The sequence below is a fragment of the Salmo salar genome, chromosome 18 (assembly GCF_965601325.2).
Source record: "Salmo salar chromosome 18, fSalSal1, whole genome shotgun sequence".
In the NCBI taxonomy this organism is placed as follows: domain Eukaryota; kingdom Metazoa; phylum Chordata; class Actinopteri; order Salmoniformes; family Salmonidae; genus Salmo; species Salmo salar.
In genome coordinates, this window is record NC_138308.1 from 89,163,780 (window position 1) to 89,188,742 (window position 24,963).

Genomic DNA, 24,963 nt, shown 5'->3' on the forward strand with positions numbered 1-24,963 from the left:
ATCTCCACTGTGGAGCCTTGCAGCTCCTTCAGGGTTATCTTTGGTCTTTTTGTTGCGTCTTTGATCAATGCCCTCCTTGCCTGGTCCATGAGTTTTGGTGGGCGGCCCTCTCTTGGCAGGTTTGTTGTGGTGCCATATTCTTTAAAACATTTTAATAATGGATTTAATGGCGCTCTGTGGGATGTTCAAAGTTTCTACAAAAAAATGTATAACCCAACCCCTATCTGTACTTCTCCACAACTGAGCTCCTTGGTCTTCATGGTGCCGCTTGCTTGGTGGTTCTCCTTGCTTAGTGGTGTTGCAGACTCTGGGGCCTTTCAGAACAGGTGTATATATACTGAGATCATGTGACAGATCATGTGACACTTAGATTGCTCACAGGTGGACTTTATTTAATGAATTATGTGACTTCTGAAGGTAATTGGTTGCATCAGATCTAATTTAGGGGATTAATAGCAAAGGGGGTGAATACATATGCACGCACCACTTTTCCGTTTTTAATTTTTTTTAATTTTTTGAAACAAGTAATTTTTTTCATTTCACTTCACCAATTTGGACTATTTTGTGTATATCTATTACATGAAATCCACATACAAATCCATTTAAATTACAGGTTGTAATGCAACAAAATAGGAAAAACGCAAAGGGGGGGGGAATACTTTTGCAAGGCACTGTATATGTTTTTGCTGTTTTGTTCTTTGTTAAAGAGCCAAAAATATTGGAGAAGTGGTTTATACACACATTTCCATTTTGGATAGATAACTCTTTGTGTGGTTGTTTGTTTAGTGTGTTCCAATTTTCCCAGAAGTGGTTCGATTCTATGAATTCTTCAATTACATTGAGCTGATTTCTGACGTGCTGTTCCTTCCTTTTCCGTAGTGTATTTCTGTATTGTATTAGTGATTCACCATAGTGAAGGTGTAGACTCAGGTTTTCGGGGTCTCTATGTTTTTGGTTGGATAGGTTTCTCAATTTCTTTCTTAGGTTTTTGCATTCCTTATCAAACCATTTGTCACTGTTGTTATTTTTCTTAGTTGTCTGCTTGAAACTTTGAAGATTTGAAAGGGAAGCTGAAAGGTCAAATATACTGTTAAGGCATTCTGCTGCCAAGTTTACACCTTCACTATTACAGTGAAATGTTTTGTCCAGGAAATTGTCTAAAAGGGATTGAATTTGTTGTTGCCTAATTGTTTTTTGGTAGATTTCTACACTAGTTTCCTTCCATCTATAGCACTTCTTAATATTTAATATTGCGCAGTTCCTTTGGCTTTGATGCCTCATGACTGAGTATTGCTCTGACCAGGTAGACTGATTTGCTGTGATCTGATAGGGGTGTCAGTGGGCTGACTGTGAACGCTCTGAGAGACTCTGGGTTGAGGTCAGTGATAAAGTAATCTACAGTACTACTGTCAAGGGATGAGCTGTAGGTGTACCTACCATAGGAGTCCCCTCGAAGCCTACCATTGACAGACTCAGCGTGCAACATAGCTGCAGGAGTTGCGACCCATTTTTGTTGGTTGTTTTGTCTAGGGGGGCACATTTGGGAGGGAATTCTCTCTCTCTCTCTGAGATATTAAGGTAAGGAATTCGGTCAAGCAGTTAGGTACTCTTTCATCGAGGGGCCCAAAAAGGGGAGATGGAGACCAACCAAGGAGGGCCTACAGCAGCACCTAGATATTCTGCCAGACCTGGGCCCTGACAGTAAATCTCACTAAGACAAAAATAATGGTGTTCCAAAAAAAGTCCAGTCACCAGGACCACAAATACAAATTCCATCTAGACACAGTTGCCCTAGAGCACACAAAAAACTATATATAATTTGGCCTAAACATCAGCACCACAGGTAACTTCCACAAAGCTGTGAACAAGCTGAGAGACAAGGCAAGAAGGGCAAGGCAAAAGGAATGTAAAATTTGACATACCAATTAGGATCTGGCTAAAAATACTTTAATGAGTTATAGAACCCATTAAATTCTACAACCATCTAAAAGGAAAGTGATTCCCAAACCTTCCATAACAAAGCCACCACCTACAGAGAAATGAACCTGGAGAAGAGTCCCCTAAGCAAGCTGGTCCTGGGGCTCTGTACACAAACACAAACACACCCCACAGAGCCCCAGGTCAGCAACACAATTAGACCCAACCAAATCATGAGAAAACAAAAAGATAATTACTTGACACATTGGAAAGAATTAACAAAAAAACTGATCAAACTAGAATGCTATTTGGCCCTAAACAGAGAGTACACAGTGGCAGAATACCTGACCACCGTGACTGACCCAAACATAAGGAGAGCTTTGACTATGTACAGACTCAGTGAGCATAGCTTTGCTATTGAGAAAGGCCATCGTAGGCAGACCTGGCTCTCAAGAGAAGACAGGCTATGTGCACACTGCCCACAAAATGAGGTGGAAACTAGAGGTCGGCCGATTTAATTAGGGCCGATTTCAAGTTTTCATAACAATCGGTAATCTGCATTTTTGGACACCGATCATGGCCGATTACATTGCACTCCACGAGGAGACTGCGTGGCAGGCTGACTACCTGTTATGCGAGTGCAGCAAGGAGCCAAGGTAAGGTGCTAGCTAGCATTAAACGTATCATATAAAAAACAATCAATCTTAACATAATCACTAGTTGATGGTTGATGATATTACTAGTTTATCTAACGTGTCCTGCGTTGCATATAATCGATGCGGTGCCTGTTAATTTATCATTGAATCACAGCCTACTTCGCCAAACGGGTGATTTAACAAGCGTATTCGCAAAAAAAGCCCTGTCGTTGCACCAATGTGACCCTAACCATAAACATCAACGCCTTTCTTAAAATCAATACACAAGTATATATTTTTAAACCTGCATATTTAGTTAATATTGCCTGCTAACATGAATTTCTTTTAACTAGGGAAATTGTGTCACTTCTCTTGCGTTCTGTGCAACAGAGTCAGGGTATATGCAGCAGTTTGGGCCGCCTGGCTCGTTGCGAACTAATTTGCCAGAATTTTACGTAATTATGACATAACATAGAAGGTTGTGCAATGTAACAGCAATATTTAGACTTATGGATGCCACCGTTAGATAAAATACGTAACGGTTCCGTATTTCACTGAAAGAATAAACATTTTGTTTTCGAAATGATAGTTTCTGGATTTGACCATATTAATGACCTAAGGCTTGTATTTCTGTGTGTTATTATATTATAATTAAGTCTATGATTTGATAGAGCAGTCTGCCTGAGCGGTGGTAGGCAGCAGCAGGCTTGTAAGCATTCATTCAAACAGCACTTTCGTGAATTTGCCAGCAGCTCTTCGCAATGATTTAAGCATTGCGCTGTTTATGACTTCAAGCCTATCAACTCCCGAGATTAGGCTGGCAATACTAAAGTAACTATTAGAACATCCAATAGTCAAAGGTATATGAAATTTCAAATGGTATAGAGAGAAATAGTCCTCTAATAACTACAACCTAAAACTTCTTACCTGGGAATATTGAAGACTCATGTTAAAAGGAACCACCAGCTTTCATATGTTCTCATGTTCTGAGCAAGGAACTTAAAAGTTAGCTTTTTTACATGGCACATATTGCACTTTTACTTTCTTCTCCAACACTTTGTTTTTGCATTATTTAAACCAAATTGAACATGTTTCATTATTTATTTGAGACTAAATATATTTTATTGATGTATTATATTAAGTTAAAATAAAATTGTTCATTGTTCATTCAGTATTGTTGTAATTGTCATTATTACAAATATATATATATATATATCGGCTATATATAGAAATCGGCCGATTAATTGGTCTCGGCTTTTTTGGTCCTCCAATAATCGGTATCGCCGTTGAAAAATCATAATCGGTCGGCCTCTAGTGGTAACTGGGCTGCACTTCCTAACCTCCTGCCAAATGTATGACCATATTAGAGACACATATTTCCCTCAGATTACACAGATCCAAATCATTCGAAAAAAACCTGATTTTGATAAACTCCCATATCGACTGGTTGAAATGCCACAGCGTGCCATCACAGCAGCAGGGCAACCAGTGAAGAACAAACACCATTGTAAATACAACCCATATTTATGTTTATTTATTTTCCCTTTTGTATTTTAACCATTTTGTACATCGTTACAACACTGTATATAGACATAATATACCATTTGTAATGTCTTTATTCTTTTGGAACTTCTGTGAGTGTAATGTTTACTGTTCATTTTTATTGTTTATTTCACTTTTGTATATTATCTACTTCACTTGCTTCGGCAATGTTAACATCTGTTTCCCATGTCAATAAAGTTCCTTGAATTGAATTGAATTGACATAGAGGGAGAGCAGCCTGGTCACCTATGATACAAGTCGGTATTCGACGTCCATCCATGTTGGGAGATGACGTAGAAACTGGCCACTAGAGTGCAACAGCGAGCTCTGTTTTTAAGATTTCGAAGTTAATGCCTAAATTCAACCTTAAATACTTAGAAATTTGACGTTTGCAACAACTTCAAAATTTGATATTTGAGAAATGTGAATGAGCGTCTAATTCTGAAGTTAGACTGTGAGAGCTAGTTGGGGAGAGAGGCAGAGAGGGAGAGTGAGAATGAGAGGGAGAGGGATAGAAAAGGAGCCCACCTTCCCTCCCTAGTTCCCTATCCTTTCATGTCTAACACCCCAGTGCAGAAGTTATCTTAATCTCTTAATGTCTTTTAGTAAAACAACTATACATATTATATTACACTGATCCTCTGTGTATTTGTTAAAGATCAGCAACTGATTCTGACTAAATAAGCACTAAGGCCACATGGCTTCCATGTTCTCAAGTCAACAAAGCTTTGCATTGTATCATTTCCTACCACTTTGTTTCCCTCTGTTTCTCTTTCTCTTGCTCTCCTGTCTCTCTCTTCTCTTCTCCTCTCTCCCTCTCCCCCTCCCATCTCTCTCCCTCTCTCTCTCCCTCTCCCTCCATCTTGAGGCCCAAGTGAAGACACATGTTGTGGGGTCCTGGGTCTTGATGTGATCCCTAGGGACCCTAAGCAGATGAAAGCCTGGTGTTGATGTTAGCAGTGCTTAACACAAACTATCCTGTCATCCCTATGCGACCTCTCACCTCTGGTGGAAACGGATGTTATTGGTCCAAATCACTCCAATATCTAGATCTCCAATATAGTCTTATGAGGAAAGAGTATTCTTTCATTCCTCTTTCTTTCTTTTTTCTTTCTCTTTTTTTTCTTTTTTCTTTATTTCCCCCCTCTCTCTCTCTCTCCCTCCCCCCTCTTTCCTCGTCTCTCTCCTCTCTCTCGGAACAAAAGGACTCAGGGACTAAACATACTCGGCTGGCTTGTGTTTTTAAAAGGCTTTATTTCCTATGGACAGTTAGGCTTGTAGATAGGCCTATGATATTGATAGAGATTGGGCTGAGATATATGTAATTGAGCAGAGGAGAAAGGGTGGGGGGGGGGGGGGGGGGGGGGGACTGAGATGGGAAAGGCGGAGGAAGGAAGAGGCCTGTTACAGATGACATTTCAGAGAATCTTCCCCCTCTCTTAAACAGTGTATAGACACACACACCTGTCCAGGTAGAGGTCTACATCTCTCTCTCTTCTGTCCAGACAGGTAGAGGTCTACATCTCTCTCTTCAGTCCAGACAGGTAGAGGTCTACATCTCTCTCTCTCTTCTGTCCAGACAGGTAGAGGTCTACATCTCTCTCTTCTGTCCAGACAGGTAGAGGTCTATATCTCTCTCTCTTCTGTCCAGACAGGTAGAGGTCTACATCTCTCTCTTCTGTCCAGACAGGTAGAGGTCTATATCTCTCTCTCTTCTGTCCAGACAGGTAGAGGTCTACATCTCTCTCTTCTGTCCAGACAGGTAGAGGTCTACATCTCTCTCTTCAGTCCAGACAGGTAGAGGTCTACATCTCTCTCTCTCTTCTGTCCAGACAGGTAGAGGTCTACATCTCTCTCTTCTGTCCAGACAGGTAGAGGTCTATATCTCTCTCTCTTCTGTCCAGACAGGTAGAGGTCTACATCTCTCTCTTCTGTCCAGACAGGTAGAGGTCTATATCTCTCTCTCTTCTGTCCAGACAGGTAGAGGTCTACATCTCTCTCTTCTGTCCAGACAGGTAGAGGTCTATATCTCTCTCTCTTCTGTCCAGATAGGTAGAGGTCTACATCTCTCTCTTCTGTCCAGACAGGTAGAGGTCTATATCTTTCTCTTCTGTCCAGACAGGTAGAGGTCTACATCTCTCTCTTCTGTCCAGACAGGTAGGTCTACATCTCTCTCTTCTGTCCAGACAGGTAGAGGTCTACATCTCTCTCTTCTGTCCAGACAGGTAGAGGTCTACATCTCTCTCTTCTGTCCAGACAGGTAGAGGTCTACATCTTTCTCTTCTGTCCAGACAGGTAGAGGTCTACATCTCTCTCTTCTGTCCAGACAGGTAGGTCTACATCTCTCTCTTCTGTCCAGACAGGTAGAGGTTTATATCTCTCTCTCTTCTGTCCAGATAGGTAGAGGTCTACATCTCTCTCTTCTGTCCAGACAGGTAGAGGTCTACATCTCTCTCTTCTGTCCAGACAGGTAGAGGTCTATATCTCTCTCTCTTTTGTCCAGACAGGTAGAGGTCTACATCTCTCTCTTCTGTCCAGATAGGTAGAGGTCTACATCTCTCTCTTCTGTCCAGACAGGTAAAGGTCTACATCTCTCTCTTCTGTCCAGACAGGTAGAGATCTGCATCTCTCTCGTCTGTCCAGATAGGTAGAGGTATACATCTCTCTCTTCTGTCCAGACAGGTAGAAGTCTGCATCTCTCTCTTCAGTCCAGACAGGTAGAGGTCTACATCTCTCTCTTCAGTCCAGACAGGTAGGTCTACATCTCTCTTCCTATCCCTTCTTTTCTCCTCTCTTCTGGCCATTGTTACAATCATTGGCTCCAATCTGCCATGGTGTGTGTGTGTGTGTGTGTGTGCGCGCGTGTGTGTGCGTGTGTGTGTATGTGTGCTATAAACAGATTTATGGTCCCTACAGTGTATATATTTATCTTATAGATGGGATTTTATTATCCATATGTTTCCCTGCCAACTGATCCTGTGTGTTTCCCTGCCAACTGATCCTGTGTGTGTTTCCCTGCCAACTGATCCTGTGTGTGTTTCCCTGCCAACTGATCCTGTGTGTGTTTCCCTGCCAACTGATCCTGTGTGTTTCCCTGCCAACTGATCCTGTGTGTTTCCCTGCCAACTGATCCTGTGTGTGTTTCCCTGCCAACTGATCCTGCGTGTGTTTCCCTGCCAACTGATCCTGTGTGTGTTTCCCTGCCAACTGATCCTGTGTGTGTTTCCCTGCCAACTGATCCTGTGTGTTTCCCTGACAACTGATCCTGTGTGTGTTTCCCTGCCAACTGATCCTGTGTGTGTTTCCCTGCCAACTGATCCTGTGTGTTTCCCTGCCAACTGATCCTGTGTGTGTTTCCCTGCCAACTGATCCTGTGTGTGTTTCCCTGCCAACTGATCCTGCGTGTGTTTCCCTGCCAACTGATCCTGCGTGTGTTTCCCTGCCAACTGATCCTGTGTGTGTTTCCCTGCCAACGGATCCTGTGTGTGTTTCCCTGCCAACTGATCCTGTGTGTGTTTCCCTGCCAACTGATCCTGTGTGTGTTTCCCTGACAACTGATCCTGTGTGTGTTTCCCTGACAACTGATCCTGTGTGTTTCCCTGACAACTGATCCTGTGTGTGTTTCCCTGCCAACTGATCCTGTGTGTGTTTCCCTGCCAACTGATCCTGTGTGTGTTTCCCTGCCAACTGATCCTGTGTGTGTTTCCCTGCCAACTGATCCTGTGTGTTTCCCTGCCAACTGATCCTGTGTGTGTTTCCCTGCCAACTGATCCTGTGTGTGTTTCCCTGCCAACTGATCCTGTGTGTGTTTCCCCGCCAACTGATCCTGTGTGTTTCCCTGCCAACTGATCCTGTGTGTGTTTCCCTGCCAACTGATCCTGTGTGTGTTTCCCTGCCAACTGATCCTGTGTGTGTTTCCCTGACAACTGATCCTGTGTGTTTCCCTGACAACTGATCCTGTGTGTGTTTCCCTGACAACTGATCCTGTGTGTGTTTCCCTGACAACTGATCCTGTGTGTTTCCCTGACAACTGATCCTGTGTGTTTCCCTGACAACTGATCCTGTGTGTGTTTCCCTGACAACTGATCCTCCTCTCTGAATCTAGACTCTTGACCGTCATGTTCCAATATGTCACATTATTATTTATTACATCAAGGCGTTTAATTACCTGATTGGAAATCACTGGATGAATCCACCTGGTGTTGTATTGCATCATCGAATCCCCTCCCAAGTAAAATAACAAAGATACTTACTTACAGACTTACAGACAGCTATGACAAAGGATGGAGGTGGACATTTACGACTACCATTGGAAGGAGTGAGGTGGCACTGACTGAATAGAAAATGACATTTTGGGGTGCGCAACTTGAGCCAAGATGGCTGAGCGATGTGTAGACTTAGGAAAAAATGTGCTCTCTAGAACCTGAAAGGGTTGTTCGGCTGTCCCCATAGGATAACCATTTAAAGAAACCTTTTTGTTTCCAGGTCGAACCCTTTTGGTTCCAGGTAGAACCCTTTTGGTTCCAGGTAGAACCCTTTTGGATTCCATGTACAACCTTTTTTACAGAGGCTTCTAGATGGAACCCCAAAGGGTTCTACCTGAAACCAAAAAGGGTTCCACCTGAAACCAAAAAGGGTCCTCCTATGGGGACAGTCAAAATAGTGTAGGATGGATGACTGAGGTACAGTTAGGATGTTTTCTTTAAACACTGATTTCCAGTCATGGTTATTATAGTGGTAGGCTAATCAGATCCTAGATCTGTGCTTAAGATTGGCACGCTTCCATTAGAATAGGGGAATAGGGCGATAGCCCGGCTTGGATACTGATCTTATGTCAGTGTATGTTTTCATTCCCTTATGTTTATGGTTATTGGGTGGTAGGCTACTCTGATCCTAGATATGTGGTTTATTTCCCTAACGCTGCTTCCAAATGCTAACATTTTAACATTTGTGGCACAAATCCCATTCAAGTCATGGTACTTTTGCCACAATTTCTAAACAATTTCTAAACCAAAGCGTGGATTGCTGTCTTACCTTGTCAATACACAGTTTACAGGGTATGGAAACCAAAATATAATTTTGTCATTTGGGTGAACTATCCCTTTAAAGAGTCAAACCTCTACCTAAAAACATGCTCAAACATGCCTTCTTATGGTTGGGGTAATGTAATGTAATCTAATCCTAGATCTGTGGTTAAAGTTGTGATTGGGTCATATAATCTGATCCTAGATCTGTGGTTAACGTAAACCTAGTACAGGAGAAACGGAGCAGACAAACCAGGGAGGGATGAACAATGGGAGTGTGTGTGGAGCGTAATATGGTCGACACCATGTTATTTGCTCTCTATCTGTTTGTGTCTGCAGCCTCATCCCCTCTATGATTGTTGTTTGGATACAGACTGGGCATCACAGAGGCAGGAAGTAAGGCCTCGTGCTGGGGAGTGTGTCAGACTGCTGAACACTAGGGAACTGAACCAGGGGGCTCATACACACATACTGTTTTAAGACCAACACAAACGGTGCCAGTGTAAACTCTGCACACACATAAACACACAGACACACCAACCGACAGCCACTCACAGCATACCTAGGACTGGGTCAACTGGGCCAACTGACCAACCAAAGCATTGGGGAGAGGTTGCAGCCCGCTGGCTAAAACCATTCACTTTGATATCAATGAATCTAAAGCCATTGTGTGGATTAGAAAAACTGTGTGTGTGTGTGATGATGATGATGATGATGATGATAATAACACCACACAGGAAAAATAACCAGAGAGATCAGATGTCAGATAGGGAATGAGAGATAAAACTGATCTAAAAGGTGTACTCAGTCAGATTAGACTAAACAGACAGACAGACAGACAGACAGAGCGAGACAGACAGACAGACAGACAGACAGACAGACAGACAGACAGACAGACAGACAGACAGACAGCACAGACAGACAGACAGACAGACAGACAGACAGAGCGAGACAGACAGACAGACAGACAGAGCGAGACAGACAGACAGACAGAGCGAGACAGACAGACAGACAGACAGACAGACAGACAGACAGACAGACAGACAGACAGACAGACAGACAGACAGACAGACAGAGCGAGACAGACAGAGCGAGACAGAGCGAGACAGACAGACAGACAGACAGACAGACAGACAGACAGACAGACAGACAGACAGACAGACAGACAGACAGACAGACAGACAGAGCGAGACAGACAGACAGACAGACAGAGCGAGACAGACAGAGCGAGACAGACAGAGCGAGACGAGCGAGCGCAGACAGACAGACAGACAGACAGACAGACAGACAGACAGACAGACAGACAGACAGACAGACAGACAGACAGACAGACAGACAGACAGACAGACAGACAGACAGACAGACAGACAGACAGACTGTTCTAACTGGAGGTAGATATTCTGACAGCTATATCAATTGGAAATGGCACAATATGTTCCTACAAGGTTTTCTTCAGAATCATGCCTGCAAGTGTCAAATCCCTTGACAATGACTCATTTTATTAAACTTGAACATATAGTTAAATGTTCTGTCCTGCAGCCATACGTAATGATGCCTTTTTCATCAATTATCAGGTACATTATCTCGTAGGTACATTATCATGTGTGATGCATGATACTGCCACTGACAAATAATCAGCTTTGGAAAAGGCACAAGATATGAATAAGGCTTGAGGCGTGGTAAAGATGTTCCCTGAGTGGTTAACCATTCTAACTCATCTACTGCTATACCACACCAGATCAGAGCAGCGCCGACATTTGGCACTAGAGGCATCTCGGTTATCTTTTTGGATAACACATGAGTCAGGATGAAACAATGAAGCAAGCCTCCACTCAATTTCATTAATTTCATCACAACATCCTCTTGTTCTTTTCATAATTCTAAATCCCCTCACTCATTCCTTCTCATTCCATCACTCATTCCTTCTCATTCCCTCACTCATTCCTTCTCATTCCTTCACTCATTCCTTCTCATTCCTTCACTCATTCCTTCTCATTCCCTCACTCATTCCTTCTCATTCCCTCACTCATTCCTTCTCATTCCCTCACTCATTCCTTCTCATTCCCTCACTCATTCCTTCTCACTCCCTCACTCATTCCTTCTCATTGACTCACTCATTCCCTCACTCATTCCTTCTCATTCCCTCACGCATTCCTTCTCATTCCCTCACTCATTCCTTCTCATTCCCTCACTCATTCCTTCTCATTGACTCACTCATTCCTTCTCATTCCCTCACTCATTCCATCTCATTCCCTCACTCATTCCCTCACTCATTCCTTCTCATTCATTTCTTCAAAATCCCCTCACTCATTACTTTTCATTCTCTCACTCATTCCTTTTCATTCCCTCACTCATTCCTTCTCATTCCCTCACTCATTCCTTTTCATTCCCTGATTCATTCCTTCTCATTCCCTCACTCATTCCTTCAATCATTCCTTCACTCATTCCTTCTCATTCCCTCACTCATTCCTTCTCATTCCTTCACTCATTCCTTTTCATTCCCTCACTCATTCCTTCTCATTCCCTCACTCATTCCTTTTCATTCCCTCACTCATTCCTTCTCATTCCCTCACTCATTCCTTCACTCATTCCTTCTCATTCCATCACTCATTCCTTCTCATTCCCTCACTCATCCTTTCTCATTCCCTCACTCATTCCTTCTCATTCCCTCACTCATTCCATCTCATTCCCTCACTCATTCCTTCTCATTCATTCTCTCACTCATTCCTTCTCATTCATTTCTTCTAAATCCCCTCAATCATTCCTTTTCATTCCCTCACTCATTCCTTCTCATTCCCTCACTCATTCCTATTCATTCCCTCACTCATTCCTTTTCATTCCCTCATTCATTCCATCTCATTCCCTCACTCATTCCTTCACTCATTCCTTCTCATTACTTCTCATTCCCTCCCTCATTCCTTCTCATTCCCTCACTCATTCTGTCTCATTCCCTCACTCATTCCTTCACTCATTCCTTCTCATTCCTTCTCATTCCCTCACTCATTCCTTCACTCACTCCCTCACTCATTCCGTCTCATTCCCTCACTCATTCCTTCTCATTCATTTCTTCTAAATCCCCTCACTCATTCCTTCTCATTCATTCCGTCTCATTCCCTCACTCATTCCTTTTCATTCCCTCACTCATTCCTTCTCATTCCGTCATTCATTCCCTCACTCATTCCTTTTCATTCCCTCATTCATTCCATCTCATTCCCTCACTCATTCCTTCTCATTCCCTCACTCATTCCTTCACTCATTCCCTCACTCATTCCTTTTCATTCCCTCACTCATTCCTTCTCATTCCGTCACTCATTCCTTATCATTCCCTCACTCATTCCTTTTCATTCCCTCATTCATTCCATCTCATTCCCTCACTCATTCCTTCTCATTCCCTCACTCATTCCTTCACTCATTCCTTTTCATTCCCTCACTCATTCCTTTTCATTCCCTCATTCATTCCTTTTCATTCCCTCACTCATTCCTTTTCATTCCCTCATTCATTCCATCTCATTCCCTCACTCATTCCTTCTCATTCCCTCACTCATTCCTTCACTCATTCCTTTTCATTCCCTCACTCATTCCTTTTCATTCCCTCACTCATTCCTTCTCATTCCGTCACTCATTCCTTTTCATTCCCTCACTCATTCCTTTTCATTCCCTCATTCATTCCATCTCATTCCCTCACTCATTCCTTTTCATTCCCTCACTCATTCCTTCACTCATTCCCTCACTCATTCCGTCTCATTCCCTCACTCATTCCTTCACTCAATCCTTCTCATTCCTTCTCATTCCCTCACTCATTCCTTCACTCATTCCCTCACTCATTCCGTCTCATTCCCTCACTCATTCCTTCTCATTCCCTCACTCATTCCTTTTCATTCCCTCATTCATTCCATCTCATTCCCTCACTCATTTCTTCTCATTCCCTCACTCATTCCTTCTCATTCCCTCACTCATTCCTTTTCATTCCCTCATTCATTCCATCTCATTCCCTCACTCATTCCTTCTCATTCCCTCACTCATTCCTTCACTCATTCCTTTTCATTCCCTCACTCATTCCTTTTCATTCCCTCACTCATTCCTTCTCATTCCGTCACTCATTCCTTCTCATTCCGTCACTCATTCCTTTTCATTCCCTCACTCATTCCTTTTCATTCCCTCATTCATTCCATCTCATTCCCTCACTCATTCCTTCTCATTCCCTCACTCATTCCTTCACTCATTCCTTCTCATTCCCTCACTCATTCCTTCTCATTCCCTCACTCATTCCTTCACTCATTCCTTCACTCATTCCTTCTCATTCCCTCACTCATTCCGTCTCATTCCCTCACTAGTTTATTGTGTGTTCGGGGTGAGAAGCCCAGTTCACACCTCCTGAAACATGACAGCTGAGTGCTCTACATCATAGGGACATTTCTCTGAGTTTTTTCTGGCTACTGTGCGAACCTACCCAGCCCTCTTTACCAACCCTGTACTTCCCTAACTTAACTTTTACAACCCTATACTAGGACCGTATTACCGCCACACCGTCAGCCATGACCACAGTCAAATTCCAGATGACCGTTGAGTCACGGTAATCTCCTCTTATTCGCTCTGGACATGTGTTAGTAGAACCCAACTCACTAACAATCATCAGGTCCTAATGGTCTGGTACTCAGGGCTCTACTGTCCCTCTAACCACTCTGACATATGTTAGTAGAACCCAACTCACTAACAATCATCAGGTCCTAATGGCCTGGTACTCAGGGCTCTACTGTCCCTCTAACCACTCTGACATGTGTTAGTAGTACCCAACTCACTAACAATCATCAGGTCCTAATGGTCTGGTACTCAGGGCTCTACTGTCCCTCTAACCACTCTGACATGTGTTAGTAGTACCCAACTCACTAACAATCATCAGGTCCTAATGGTCTGGTACTCAGGGCTCTACTGTCCCTCTAACCACTCTGACATGTGTTAGTAGTACCCAACTCACTAACAATCATCAGGTCCTAATGGCCTGGTACTCAGGGCTCTACTGTCCCTCTAACCACTCTGACATGTGTTAGTAGTACCCAACTCACTAACAATCATCAGGTCCTAATGGTCTGGTACTCAGGGCTCTACTGTCCCTCTAACCACTCTGACATGTGTTAGTAGTACCCAACTCACTAACAATCATCAGGTCCTAATGGTCTGGTACTCAGGGCTCTACTGTCCCTCTAACCACTCTGACATGTGTTAGTAGAACCCAACTCACTAATGATCATCAGGTCCTAATGGTCTGGTACTCAGGGCTCTACTGTCCCTCTAACCACTCTGACATGTGTTAGTAGAACCCAACTCACTAACAATCATCAGGTCCTAATGGTCTGGTACTCAGGGCTCTACTGTCCCTCTAACCACTCTGACATGTGTTAGTAGTACCCAACTCACTAACAATCATCAGGTCCTAATGGTCTGGTACTCAGGGCTCTACTGTCCCTCTAACCACTCTGACATGTGTTAGTAGAACCCAACTCACTAACAATCATCAGGTCCTAATGGCCTGGTACTCAGGGCTCTACTGTCCCTCTAACCACTCTGACATGTGTTAGTAGTACCCAACTCACTAATGATCATCAGGTCCTAATGGCCTGGTACTAATGGCCTTGCTTTTAAAACCTGTTGGGGCTAGGGGGCAGTATTGAGAATTTTGAAAAAAATATGTGCCCATTTTTAACTGCCTCCTACACCAACTCAGAAGCTAGAATATGCATATTATTGTTCAGGTTTGGATAGAAAACACTCAGAATTTTCTAAAACTGTTTGAATGGTGTCTGTAAGTATAACAGAACTCATATGGCAGTCAAAACCCTGAGACAAATTCTGACAGGAAGTGGATACCTGATGTGTTGAATTACCTTTAAGCCTATGCCATTGAAACACACAGGGGCTTATTAATCTTTGAGCACTTCCTATGGCTTCCACTAGATGTCACCAGTCTTTAGAACGTGGTTTGAGTCTTCTACTGTGAGAACTGAACGAACAAGAGCCTTGGAACGGTGGTGGCCGATTAGACTCTGGCGCGAGTTCATGTTGGGTACTCTCGTTCCAATACGTTTTAAAAGAGAATGCAATCGTCCGCCTTGAATATTATTCATGTTCTGGTTAAAAAAGGCACTAATGATTTATGCTATACAACGTTTGACATGTTTGAACGAACGTAAATATTTTATTGGAGGGAAACGATTTCCTCAACATCAACGCCATAGTAAAACGCTGTTTTTGGATATAAATATGAACTTGATAGAACAAAAAATGCATGTATTGTCTAACATAATGTCCTAGGAGTGTCATCTGATGGAGATTGTCAAAGGTTAGTGCATAATTTTAGCTGGTTTTCTGCTTTTGGTGACGCCTGTCTTTGAATTGACAAAACATTACACACAGCTATTGTCAATGTACTCTCCTAACATAATCTAACTTTATGCTTTCGCCGTAAAGCCTTTTTGAAATCGGACAACGTGGTTAGATTAAGGAGATGTTTATCTTTCAAAGAGTGTAAGATAGTTGTATGTTTGAGAAATTTGAATTATGACATTTAATTGTTTTCAAATTTGGCGCTCTTGATTTTTCACCTGTTGTTGATAGGGTGTACCAGGGGTGGGACGCTTGCGGGTGTTGTGGGTGTGGGTGTTGTGGGTGTTGTTTCAAGCCTAACAACGAAATGGACAGCGCTTTCTAGGGGGATGATTCATTCAAAACACCCATATGTATATTGGAGCTGATGCATACGCATGGTCCTATATATGAGCGCAAGCCCCCCAATGATTGTGCTGTTATACATAGCATACGCCGTACTACACATAGCAGAAATAACAACAAATAAAAAATGGATTTGGTCTAGCATATATTCCAAAATAAAAAAATTATTGTAAGATAATTGATTAGACCCAGGTAATTGATTAGACCAAGGTAATTGATTAGATCCAGGTAATTGATTAGGCCCAGGTAATTGACTAGACCCAGGTAATTGATTAGACCAAGGTAATTGGTTAGACCAAGGTCATTGATTAGACCCAGGTAATTGACTAGACCAAGGTAATTGATTAGACCCAGCTAATTGATTATACCCAGGTAATTGACTAGACCCAGCTAATTGATTAGACCCAGGTAATTGACTAGACCCAGGTAATTGACTAGACCCAGGTAATTGACTAGACCCAGGTAATTGACTAGACCCAGGTAATTGATTAGACCAAGGTAATTGATTAGACCCAGGTAATTGACTAGACCAAGGTAATTGACTAGACCCAGGTAATTGACTAGACCCAGGTAATTGACTAGACCAAGGTAATTGACTAGACCCAGGTAATTGACTAGACCCAGGTAATTGACTAGACCAAGGTAATTGACTAGACCCAGGTAATTGACTAGACCAAGGTAATTGACTAGACCCAAGTAATTGACTAGACCAAGGTATTTGACTATGACTATTCCTAGCCTGCAGGTATCAACTTTAGCAAAGGGCAGAAGCACAGGCAGACAGGTGAACAGCTACACAGGCAGACAGGCAGACAGCTAGACAGGCAGACAGCTAGACAGGCAGACAGCTAGACAGGCAGACAGTTAGACAGGTAGACAGCTAGACAGGCAGAAAACTAGACAGGCAGACAGCTAGACAGGCAGACAGCTAGACAGGCAGACAGCTAGGCAGGCAGACAGCTAGGCAGACAGTTAGACAGGCAGACAGCTACACAGGCAGAGAGGCAGCCAGCTAGACAAATAGACAGGCAGACAGTAACACAGGCAGACAGCTAGACAAATAGACAGGCAGACAGTTAGAAAGGCAGACAACTAGACAGGCAGACAGCTAGACAGGCAGAGCGGCAGACAGCTAGACAAATAGACAGGCAGACAGTAACACAGGCAGACAGCTAGACAAAGAGACAGGCAGACAGTTAGAAAGGCAGACAACTAGACAGGCAGACAGCTAGACAGGCAGACAGTTAGACAGACAGTAACACAGGCAGACAGCTAGACAAATAGACAGGCAGACAGTTAGAAAGGCAGACAACTAGACAGGCAGACAGCTAGACAGGCAGACAGTTAGACAGACAGTAACACAGGCAGACAGCTAGACAAATAGACAGGCAGACAGTTAGAAAGGCAGACAACTAGACAGGCAGACAGCTAGACAGGCAGACGGTTAGACAGACAGCTAGACAGGTAGACAGCTAGACAGGCAGAATGCTAGACAGGCAGACAGGCAGACAGTTAGACAGTTACACAGGCAGACAGTTACACAGGCAGACAGCTAGACAAATAGACAGGCAGACATTTAGACAGGCAGACAGGCAGACAGCTAGCCAAATAGACAGGCAGACAGCTAGACAGGCAGACAGGCAGACTGCTTGACAGGTAGACAGCTAAACAGCTAGACAGGCAGACATGTAATGTCAGGACCTGTTGAGCTTGGGCTCTCCTATGAAAATAAACCAGCCATCACTCCAATAAAAGCATATGACCTTTTTCTTGGAGTATTAAAGTAATCATCTGTGTAGTTATGCAGATAATGTCTGGAGAATGTCTGTATATCTTTTCAGAATGATTTAGATTAGATCACGATCATAAATGATAAAGGTCAGTTTGAGGGAACTACAGTGCCTTCAGAAAATATTCATACCCTTTAATTTTTTCCACATTTTGATATGTTACAGACACATTGTAAATGGATAAATTGAATTTATTTGTCACTGGCCTACACACAATACCCCATAATGTCACAGTGGAATAAGGTTTTTTGACATTTGTACAAATTAATAAAAAATTAAAAGCTGAAATATCTTAAGTCAATAAGTATTCAACCACTTTGTTATGGCAAGCCTAAATAAGTTCAGGTCAGAAAATTTGTTTAATAAGTCACATAATAAGTTGCATTGACTCTGTGTACAATAACAGTGTTTAACATTGTCTTTTAATGACTACCTCATCTCTGTACCCAACCCATACATTTATCTGTAAGGTCCCTCAGTCAAGCAGTGCATTTCAAACACAGATTCAACCACAAAGACCAGGGAGATTTTTCCAATGCCTCGCAAAGAAGGGCACCTATTGGTAGATGGGTGAAAAGAAATTCCACGGACATTTAACCTGTTAGGGCTAGGGGGCAGTATTGACACGGCTGGATAAAAAACATACCCGATTTAATCTGGTTACCACTCCTACCCAGTAACTAGAATATGCATATACTTATTACATATGGATAGAAAACACCCTAAATTTTCTAAAACTGTTTGAATGGTGTCTGTGAGTATAACAGAACTCAAATGGCAGGTCAAAACCTGAGAGATTCCTTTACAGGAAGTGGCCTGTCTGAGCATTTCTTGAACTTCTTTTCCATCTCTATCATTTACTAAGGATCTCTGCTCTAACGTGACACTTCCCACGTCGTCCATAGGCGCTCAGAGCCCGGGAAAAAACAGAATGTCGTCATTCCAGCCCCAGGCTGAAACACATTATCGCCTTTCTCAAGTGGCCGATCAAGGGACACGGGCTTATGCGCGTGACCCCGACCGCCCCCGCCTTTGGGATTTTTTCCTCTGTTTGCCGAAAAGGAGATTCCCTGTCAGAATATTATCGCTTTTCTACGAGAAAAGTGTCGTAAAAATTGATTTTAAACAGCGGTTGACATGCTTCGAAGTACGGTAATGGAATATTTAGAATTTTATTGTCACGAATTGCGCCATGCGTGTGACACTTCTTTACTATTTCGGATAGTGTCTGGAACGCACGAACAAAACGCCGCTATTCGGATATAACGATGGATTATTTTGGACCAAACCAACATTTGTTATTGAAGTAGCAGTCCTGGGTGTGTATTCTGACGAAGACAACAAAAGGTAATCAAACTTTTATAATAGTAAATATGATTATGGTGAGTGCTAAACTTGCCGGGTGTCTAAATAGCGAGCCCGTGAAGCCTGGGCTATGTACTTCGAATATTGCAAAATGTGCTTTCACCAAAAAGCTATTTTAAAATCGGACATATCGAGTGCATAGAGGAGGTCTGTATCTATAATTCTTAAAATAATTGTTATGCTTTTTGTGAACGTTTATCGTGAGTAATTTAGTAAAATGTTAGCGAATTCACCGGAAGTTTGCGGGGGGTATGCTAGTTCTGAACGTCACATGCTAATGTAAAAAGCTGGTTTTTGATATAAATATGAACTTGATTGAACAAAACATGCATGTATTGTATAACATAATGTCCTAGGGTTGTCATCTGATGAACATCATCAAAGGTGAGTGCTGCATTTAGCTGTCTTCTGGGTTTTGGTGACATTATATGCTGGCTTGAAAAATGGGTGTCTGATTATTTCTGGCTTGGTACTCTGCTGACATAATCTAATGTTTTGCTTTCGTTGTAAAGCCTTTTTGAAATCGGACAGTGTGGTTAGATTAACGAGAGTCTTGTCTTTAAATAGCTGTAAAATAGTCATATGTTTGAGAAATTGAAGTAATAGGATTTTTAACGTTTTGAAAATCGCGCCACAGGCTGCCAGTGGCTGTTACGTAGGTGGGACGAATTCGTCCCGCCTAGCCCAGAGAGGTATCCCTTTGAGCATGGTGAAGTTATTAATTACACTTTGGATGGTGCATCAATACACCCAGTTACTACAAAGATACAGGCATCCTTTATAACTCAGTTGCCGGAGAGGAAGGAAACCACACAGGGATTTCACCATGAGGCCAATTGTGACTTTAAAACAGTTACAGACTTTAATGTCTGCGATAGGAGAAAACTGATGATGGATCAACAACATTGTAGTTATTCTACAATACTAACCTATTTGACAGAGTGAAAAGAAGGAAGCTGGTAAAGAATACAAATATTCAAAAACATACATCCTGTTTGCAACAAGGCACTAAAGCAATGCTTAAAAAAATGTGGCAAAGTAATTCACTTTTTGTCCTAAATACATAGTGTTCTGTGTGGGGAAATCCAATACAACACATTACTGAGTACCACTCTACATATTTTCAAGCATAGTGGTGGCTGCATAATGTTATGGGTATGCTTGTAATCGTTAAGGACTGGGGAGTTTTTCAGGATGAAAAAAGAAATGCTTAGCACAGGCAAATCCTAGAGCAAAACCTGGTTCAGTCTGCTTTCCACCAGACAATAGGAGATGAATTCACCTTTCAGGAGGACAACAACCTAAAACACAAGGCCGAATTTACACTCAAGTTTCTTACCAAGAAGACAGTAAATGTTCCTGAGTAGCAGAGTTACAGTTTTGACTTACATCTGCTTGAAAATCTATGGCAAGACCTAAGCATGGTTGTCTAGCAATGATGAACAACCAACTTGACTGAGCTTGAAGAAGTTTGAAAATAATAATGAGCAAATGTTGCATAATCCAGGTGTGGAAAGCTCTTAAAGACTTACCCAGAAAGACTCACAGCTGTAATCGCTGCCAAATGTGATTCTAACATGTAATGACTTGGGGGTTGAATACTTATCTAATCAAGATACATTGCATTCAAAAAGTATTCAGACCCCTTGACTTTTTCCACATTTTTTACGTTACAGCCTTATTCTAAAATGGTTTAAAGAGTTGTTTTCCTCATCAATCTACACATAATACCCCATATTGACAAAGCAAAAACTGTTTTTTTGACATTTTTACAAATGTATAAAAAAAATGTAAACGGAAATATCAAATTTACATAAGTATTCAGACGCTTTACTCAGTACTTTGTTGAAGCACATTAGGCAGCGATTACAGCCTCAAGTCTTCTTGGGTATGACACTACAAGGTTGGCACAGCTATATTTGTGGAGTTTCTCCCATTCTCTGCAGTTCCTCTCAAGCTCTGTCAAGTTGGACAGGGAGCATCGCTGCACAGGTATTTTCAGGTCTCTCCAGAGAGAAAAAGGTCTCTCCAGAGAGAAAAAGACATATCTCTGTCCAGTGTCTGTGTTCTTTTGCTCATCATAATCTTTTCTTTTTATTGGCCAGTCGAAGATATGGCTTTTTCTTTGCAACTCTGCCTAGAAGGTCAGCATCCCGGAGTCACCTCTTCACTGTTGACGTTGAGACTGGTGTTTTGCGGGTACTATTTAATGAAGCTGCCAGTTGAGGACTTGTGAGGCGTCTGTTTCTCAAACTAGACACTCTAATGTACTTGTCCTCTTGCTCAGTTGTGCACTGGGCCCTCCCACTCCTCTTTCTATTCTGGTTAGAGCCAGTATGTGCATTTCTGTGAAGGGAGTAGTACAAAACGTTTTACGAGATCTTCAGTTTCTTGGCAATTTCTCGCAAGGAATAGGCTTCATTTCTCAGAACAAGAATAGACTGACGAGTTTCAGAAGAAAGTTATTTGTTTCTGGCCATTTTGAGCCTCTTGATGCTCCAGATACTCAACTAGTCTAAAGAAGGCCAGTTTTATTGCTTCTTTCATCAGGACAACAGTTTTCATCTGTGCTAAATTAATTCCAAAAGGGTTTTCTAATGATCAATTAGCCTTTTAAAATGATAAACTTGGGTTAGCTAACACAACATGCCATTGGAACACAGGAGTGATGGTTGCTGATAATATCTACGCCTATGTAGATATTCCATTAAAAAATCTGCCGTTTCCAGCTACAATAGTAATTTACAGCATTAACCATGTCTACACTGTATTTCTGATCAATTTGATGTTATTTTAATGGACAAATAATGTGTTTTTCTTTCAAAAACAAGGACATTTCTAAGTGACCCCAAACTTATAATATATACATATATATACACACACACACACACACACACACATATATATATATATATATATATATATATATATATATATATATATATATAAACCAATGTCAGAATATTTCTTCCATTTTTACATTACAGATTTTGTGTAGATCGTTGACAAAAAAATGACAATTAAATCCATTTGAATCCCACTTTGTAACAAAACAAAAATGGGGGAAAAAGTCAAGGGGTGTGAATGCTTTTTGAAGGCTCTGGACCTAAGTTGAAAAAGTTAGATATTGGTGCATTGGCATGGTTTTAAAAAGAGACTTGAAGTGTTCTGTGTGTGTGTGTGTGTGTGTGTGTGTGTGTGTGTGTGTGTGTGTGTGTGTGTGTGTGTGTGTGTGTGTGTGTGTGTGTGTGTGTGTGTGTGTGTGTGTGTGTGTGTGTGTGTGTGTGTGTGTGTGTGTGTGTGTGTGTGTGTGTGTGTGTGTGTGTGTGTGTGTGTGTGTGTGTTCTTGAATACTGTTCATATATGACCTAAAGAGCAACCCTAACCTTGCTTAACACAACCAAAACCAGAAATACCTGCTGTAAGACTAGCTGTTCAGTTAAAATAACAAACAAGGAGGACCAAGGCACTTTTCACATAATATAAATGTCTTCATTTTTACGACATGTTCAATGGAACAAAGATTTAAATCTCTGAAACGTCAGGGAGTAGAAAAGGGGATACAAAAATCTTTGAAAGTCATGCTGCCTAAACGCGTCACAGTTTAAACATCTTTGTTCCACTGAGCATGCCGTAAAAATAAAGGCATTTTTATTATATGAAGAGCGGTTTGGTCCTCCTCGTTTTTTGGTGAACAATTAACCCCTTTACCAAACAGCACCTATCTATCTACAGATACCTACTATTGTGTACCCTAGCAGTGCTTCACTTCCTTCTCTTTACTACATAGTTGTTGAGTTTGTCAAAGAGGGAAAAACGTGTAATTTGACCAAAACCATCATTTTCTGAAGGTGACTACAGACTACAGGTGACTACTAATTGTCTGTGGTTAGGAATGTTGTCCTCAACTCCTGTAACAGTCCAGAACCCTACATTTTACTGAGTGTCTGTGGTTATACCAGTCATTCAATGCAACACTATGTGTTTTTAACTTTTGTTTTGCAAGCACCTCAACTACTTCATGTCTTTGTCCCAGGTCTACTGGGTCTTCGAACTTTGCTGATGTACCCTTGTTTGGTGACATGCGTGGATATGGACCAGAAGCTAAGATAGCACCTCCTGAAGTAGGAGAGGAAGGATATGGACCAGAAGCTAAGATAGCACCTCCTGAAGTAGGAGAGGAAGGATATGTGAATGTGTGAGAGGGAGAATAGAGGTTTATATATATATGTGTGTGTGTCTTACCCTGCCACCTTTCTCTGGGTTACAGTTACATCCTCCGCTACAGTCCAGCCCATTACAGGGCTCCTGGCTGGTCCCCTGGGGGGAGAGAGAGAGAGAGAGACATCAGTATTACATGATATACTGTATGCCACTAAGCAGACCCTCTCATCCAAAGTGACTTACAGTAGTACATGTTCCTATGGTTGTACCCAGCCGGAATCGAACTCACAACTTTGGCATTGTAAGCCCCATGCTCATACTACTGAGCCACACAGAACTATTATAACACCGCTTCAACATTCTCCAGGTAACTGTCACGATTCCTACCGACGGTGGCGCCCCCTCCTGCTCGGGTGGCGCTCGGCGGTCGTCGTCACCGGCCTATTAGCTACCACCGATTCCCTTTTTGTTTTTCCCTTTTTTTTATGTTTTCTCACCTGCCCTGAGTTAGGTAATTAAGAGGGCTATTTAGTTCAGCTGGCCCGCACCCTATTGTGCGGGATTGTTTTTCTGTATGTCAACTGCGTTTGTTGACTGTGCTTGTTCATTGTATTTTTTCCCTGTTGTTGGGAGACCTCTTATTTTGTACGGGTGGTTCTTAATTAAAATTACCCCACAGTGTTCGCTGCTTCCTGCGCTTCTTTCCGCCACACCACAGACAAGACATTACAGAATCCCGCACCACCAGAAGGAGCATGGAATCAGCGGGAGCAGCGGGCACTCCACTACCCTCAATGGAGGAACGTGTCCAGCACAATACATCGGTCCTGCATCGCATCGGATCCGCCATGGACCAGATGATGGAGAGGATGGAACGATGGGAGAGGAGTGATATCCTCTCTCCACCTACACCCCCCCCGATACAACCATCTCCTCCTCCTACGACGTCTGGCTCTGGCGCGCTTCGCCTGGCACTCCCGAGGGAGTACGATGGGACGGCGGCTGGGTGCAAGGGGTTTCTTCTCCAGCTAGAGTTGTACCTGGCCACCGTCAGACCTGCTCCTACAGGAGAGGAGAGCGTAAGTGCCCTCGTTTCCTGCCTGACGGGCCGAGCTCTGGAGTGGGCTAATGCGGTCTGGAACGCTCCAGACTCGGCGAGGGACCACTACCCAGAGTTTACCCGCCGCTTTCGGGCTGTTTTCGACCACCCCCCCGAAGGTAAAGCGGCGGGTGAACGGCTGTTCCACCTCAGGCAGGAGACGAGGAGCGCTCAAGACTTCGCGCTGGAGTTTAGGACCTTGGCTGCTGGAGCGGGGTGGAATGACAGGGCCCTCATAGACCACTACCGGTGTAGTCTCCGGGCGGACGTCCGCAGGGAGCTGGCCTGTAGGGACACCAATCTATCCCTGGACGAACTCATTGACATGTCCATACGGTTGGACAATTTGCTGGCTGCCCGCGGGCGTTCGGAGAGGGTCCTGCCCGTTCCACCCCCGTGCACCCCCGCCCCTACCCCTATGGAGGTAGGGGGGGCCGTGCCAAGGGGCACCGGAGGAGGTGGCTCCTCCTGCACCAGCTGTGGTCGGAGAGGACACACGGCCGACCGGTGCTGGAGGAGCCAGTCTGGGAGTCGAGAAGGCAGGCAGAACACTTCTCGGTCACCTCAGGTGAGTCAGCACCAGATTCGCCCAGAACCCCCTGTTGGTCATGTGTTTTTGCCTGTTTCATTTTCTAAATTTTTTCCCTCTTCCCAGCATAGGGCGCTAGTCGATTCAGGCGCAGCTGGGAACTTTATGGACC

General features: G+C 43.0%; 1 protein-coding gene across 1 annotated transcript in view; it reads right to left on the reverse strand.

Annotated features, from left to right (window-relative positions):
- Positions 1-24,963, reverse strand: part of LOC106577876 (uncharacterized) — a 239,722-nt gene that overhangs the window by 87,756 nt on the left and 127,003 nt on the right. The window contains exon 4 of the mRNA XM_082965287.1: positions 23,245-23,319. Within this exon, the coding sequence (XP_082821413.1) occupies positions 23,245-23,319 (75 nt within the window). The remainder of the gene's footprint in view (positions 1-23,244; positions 23,320-24,963) is intronic.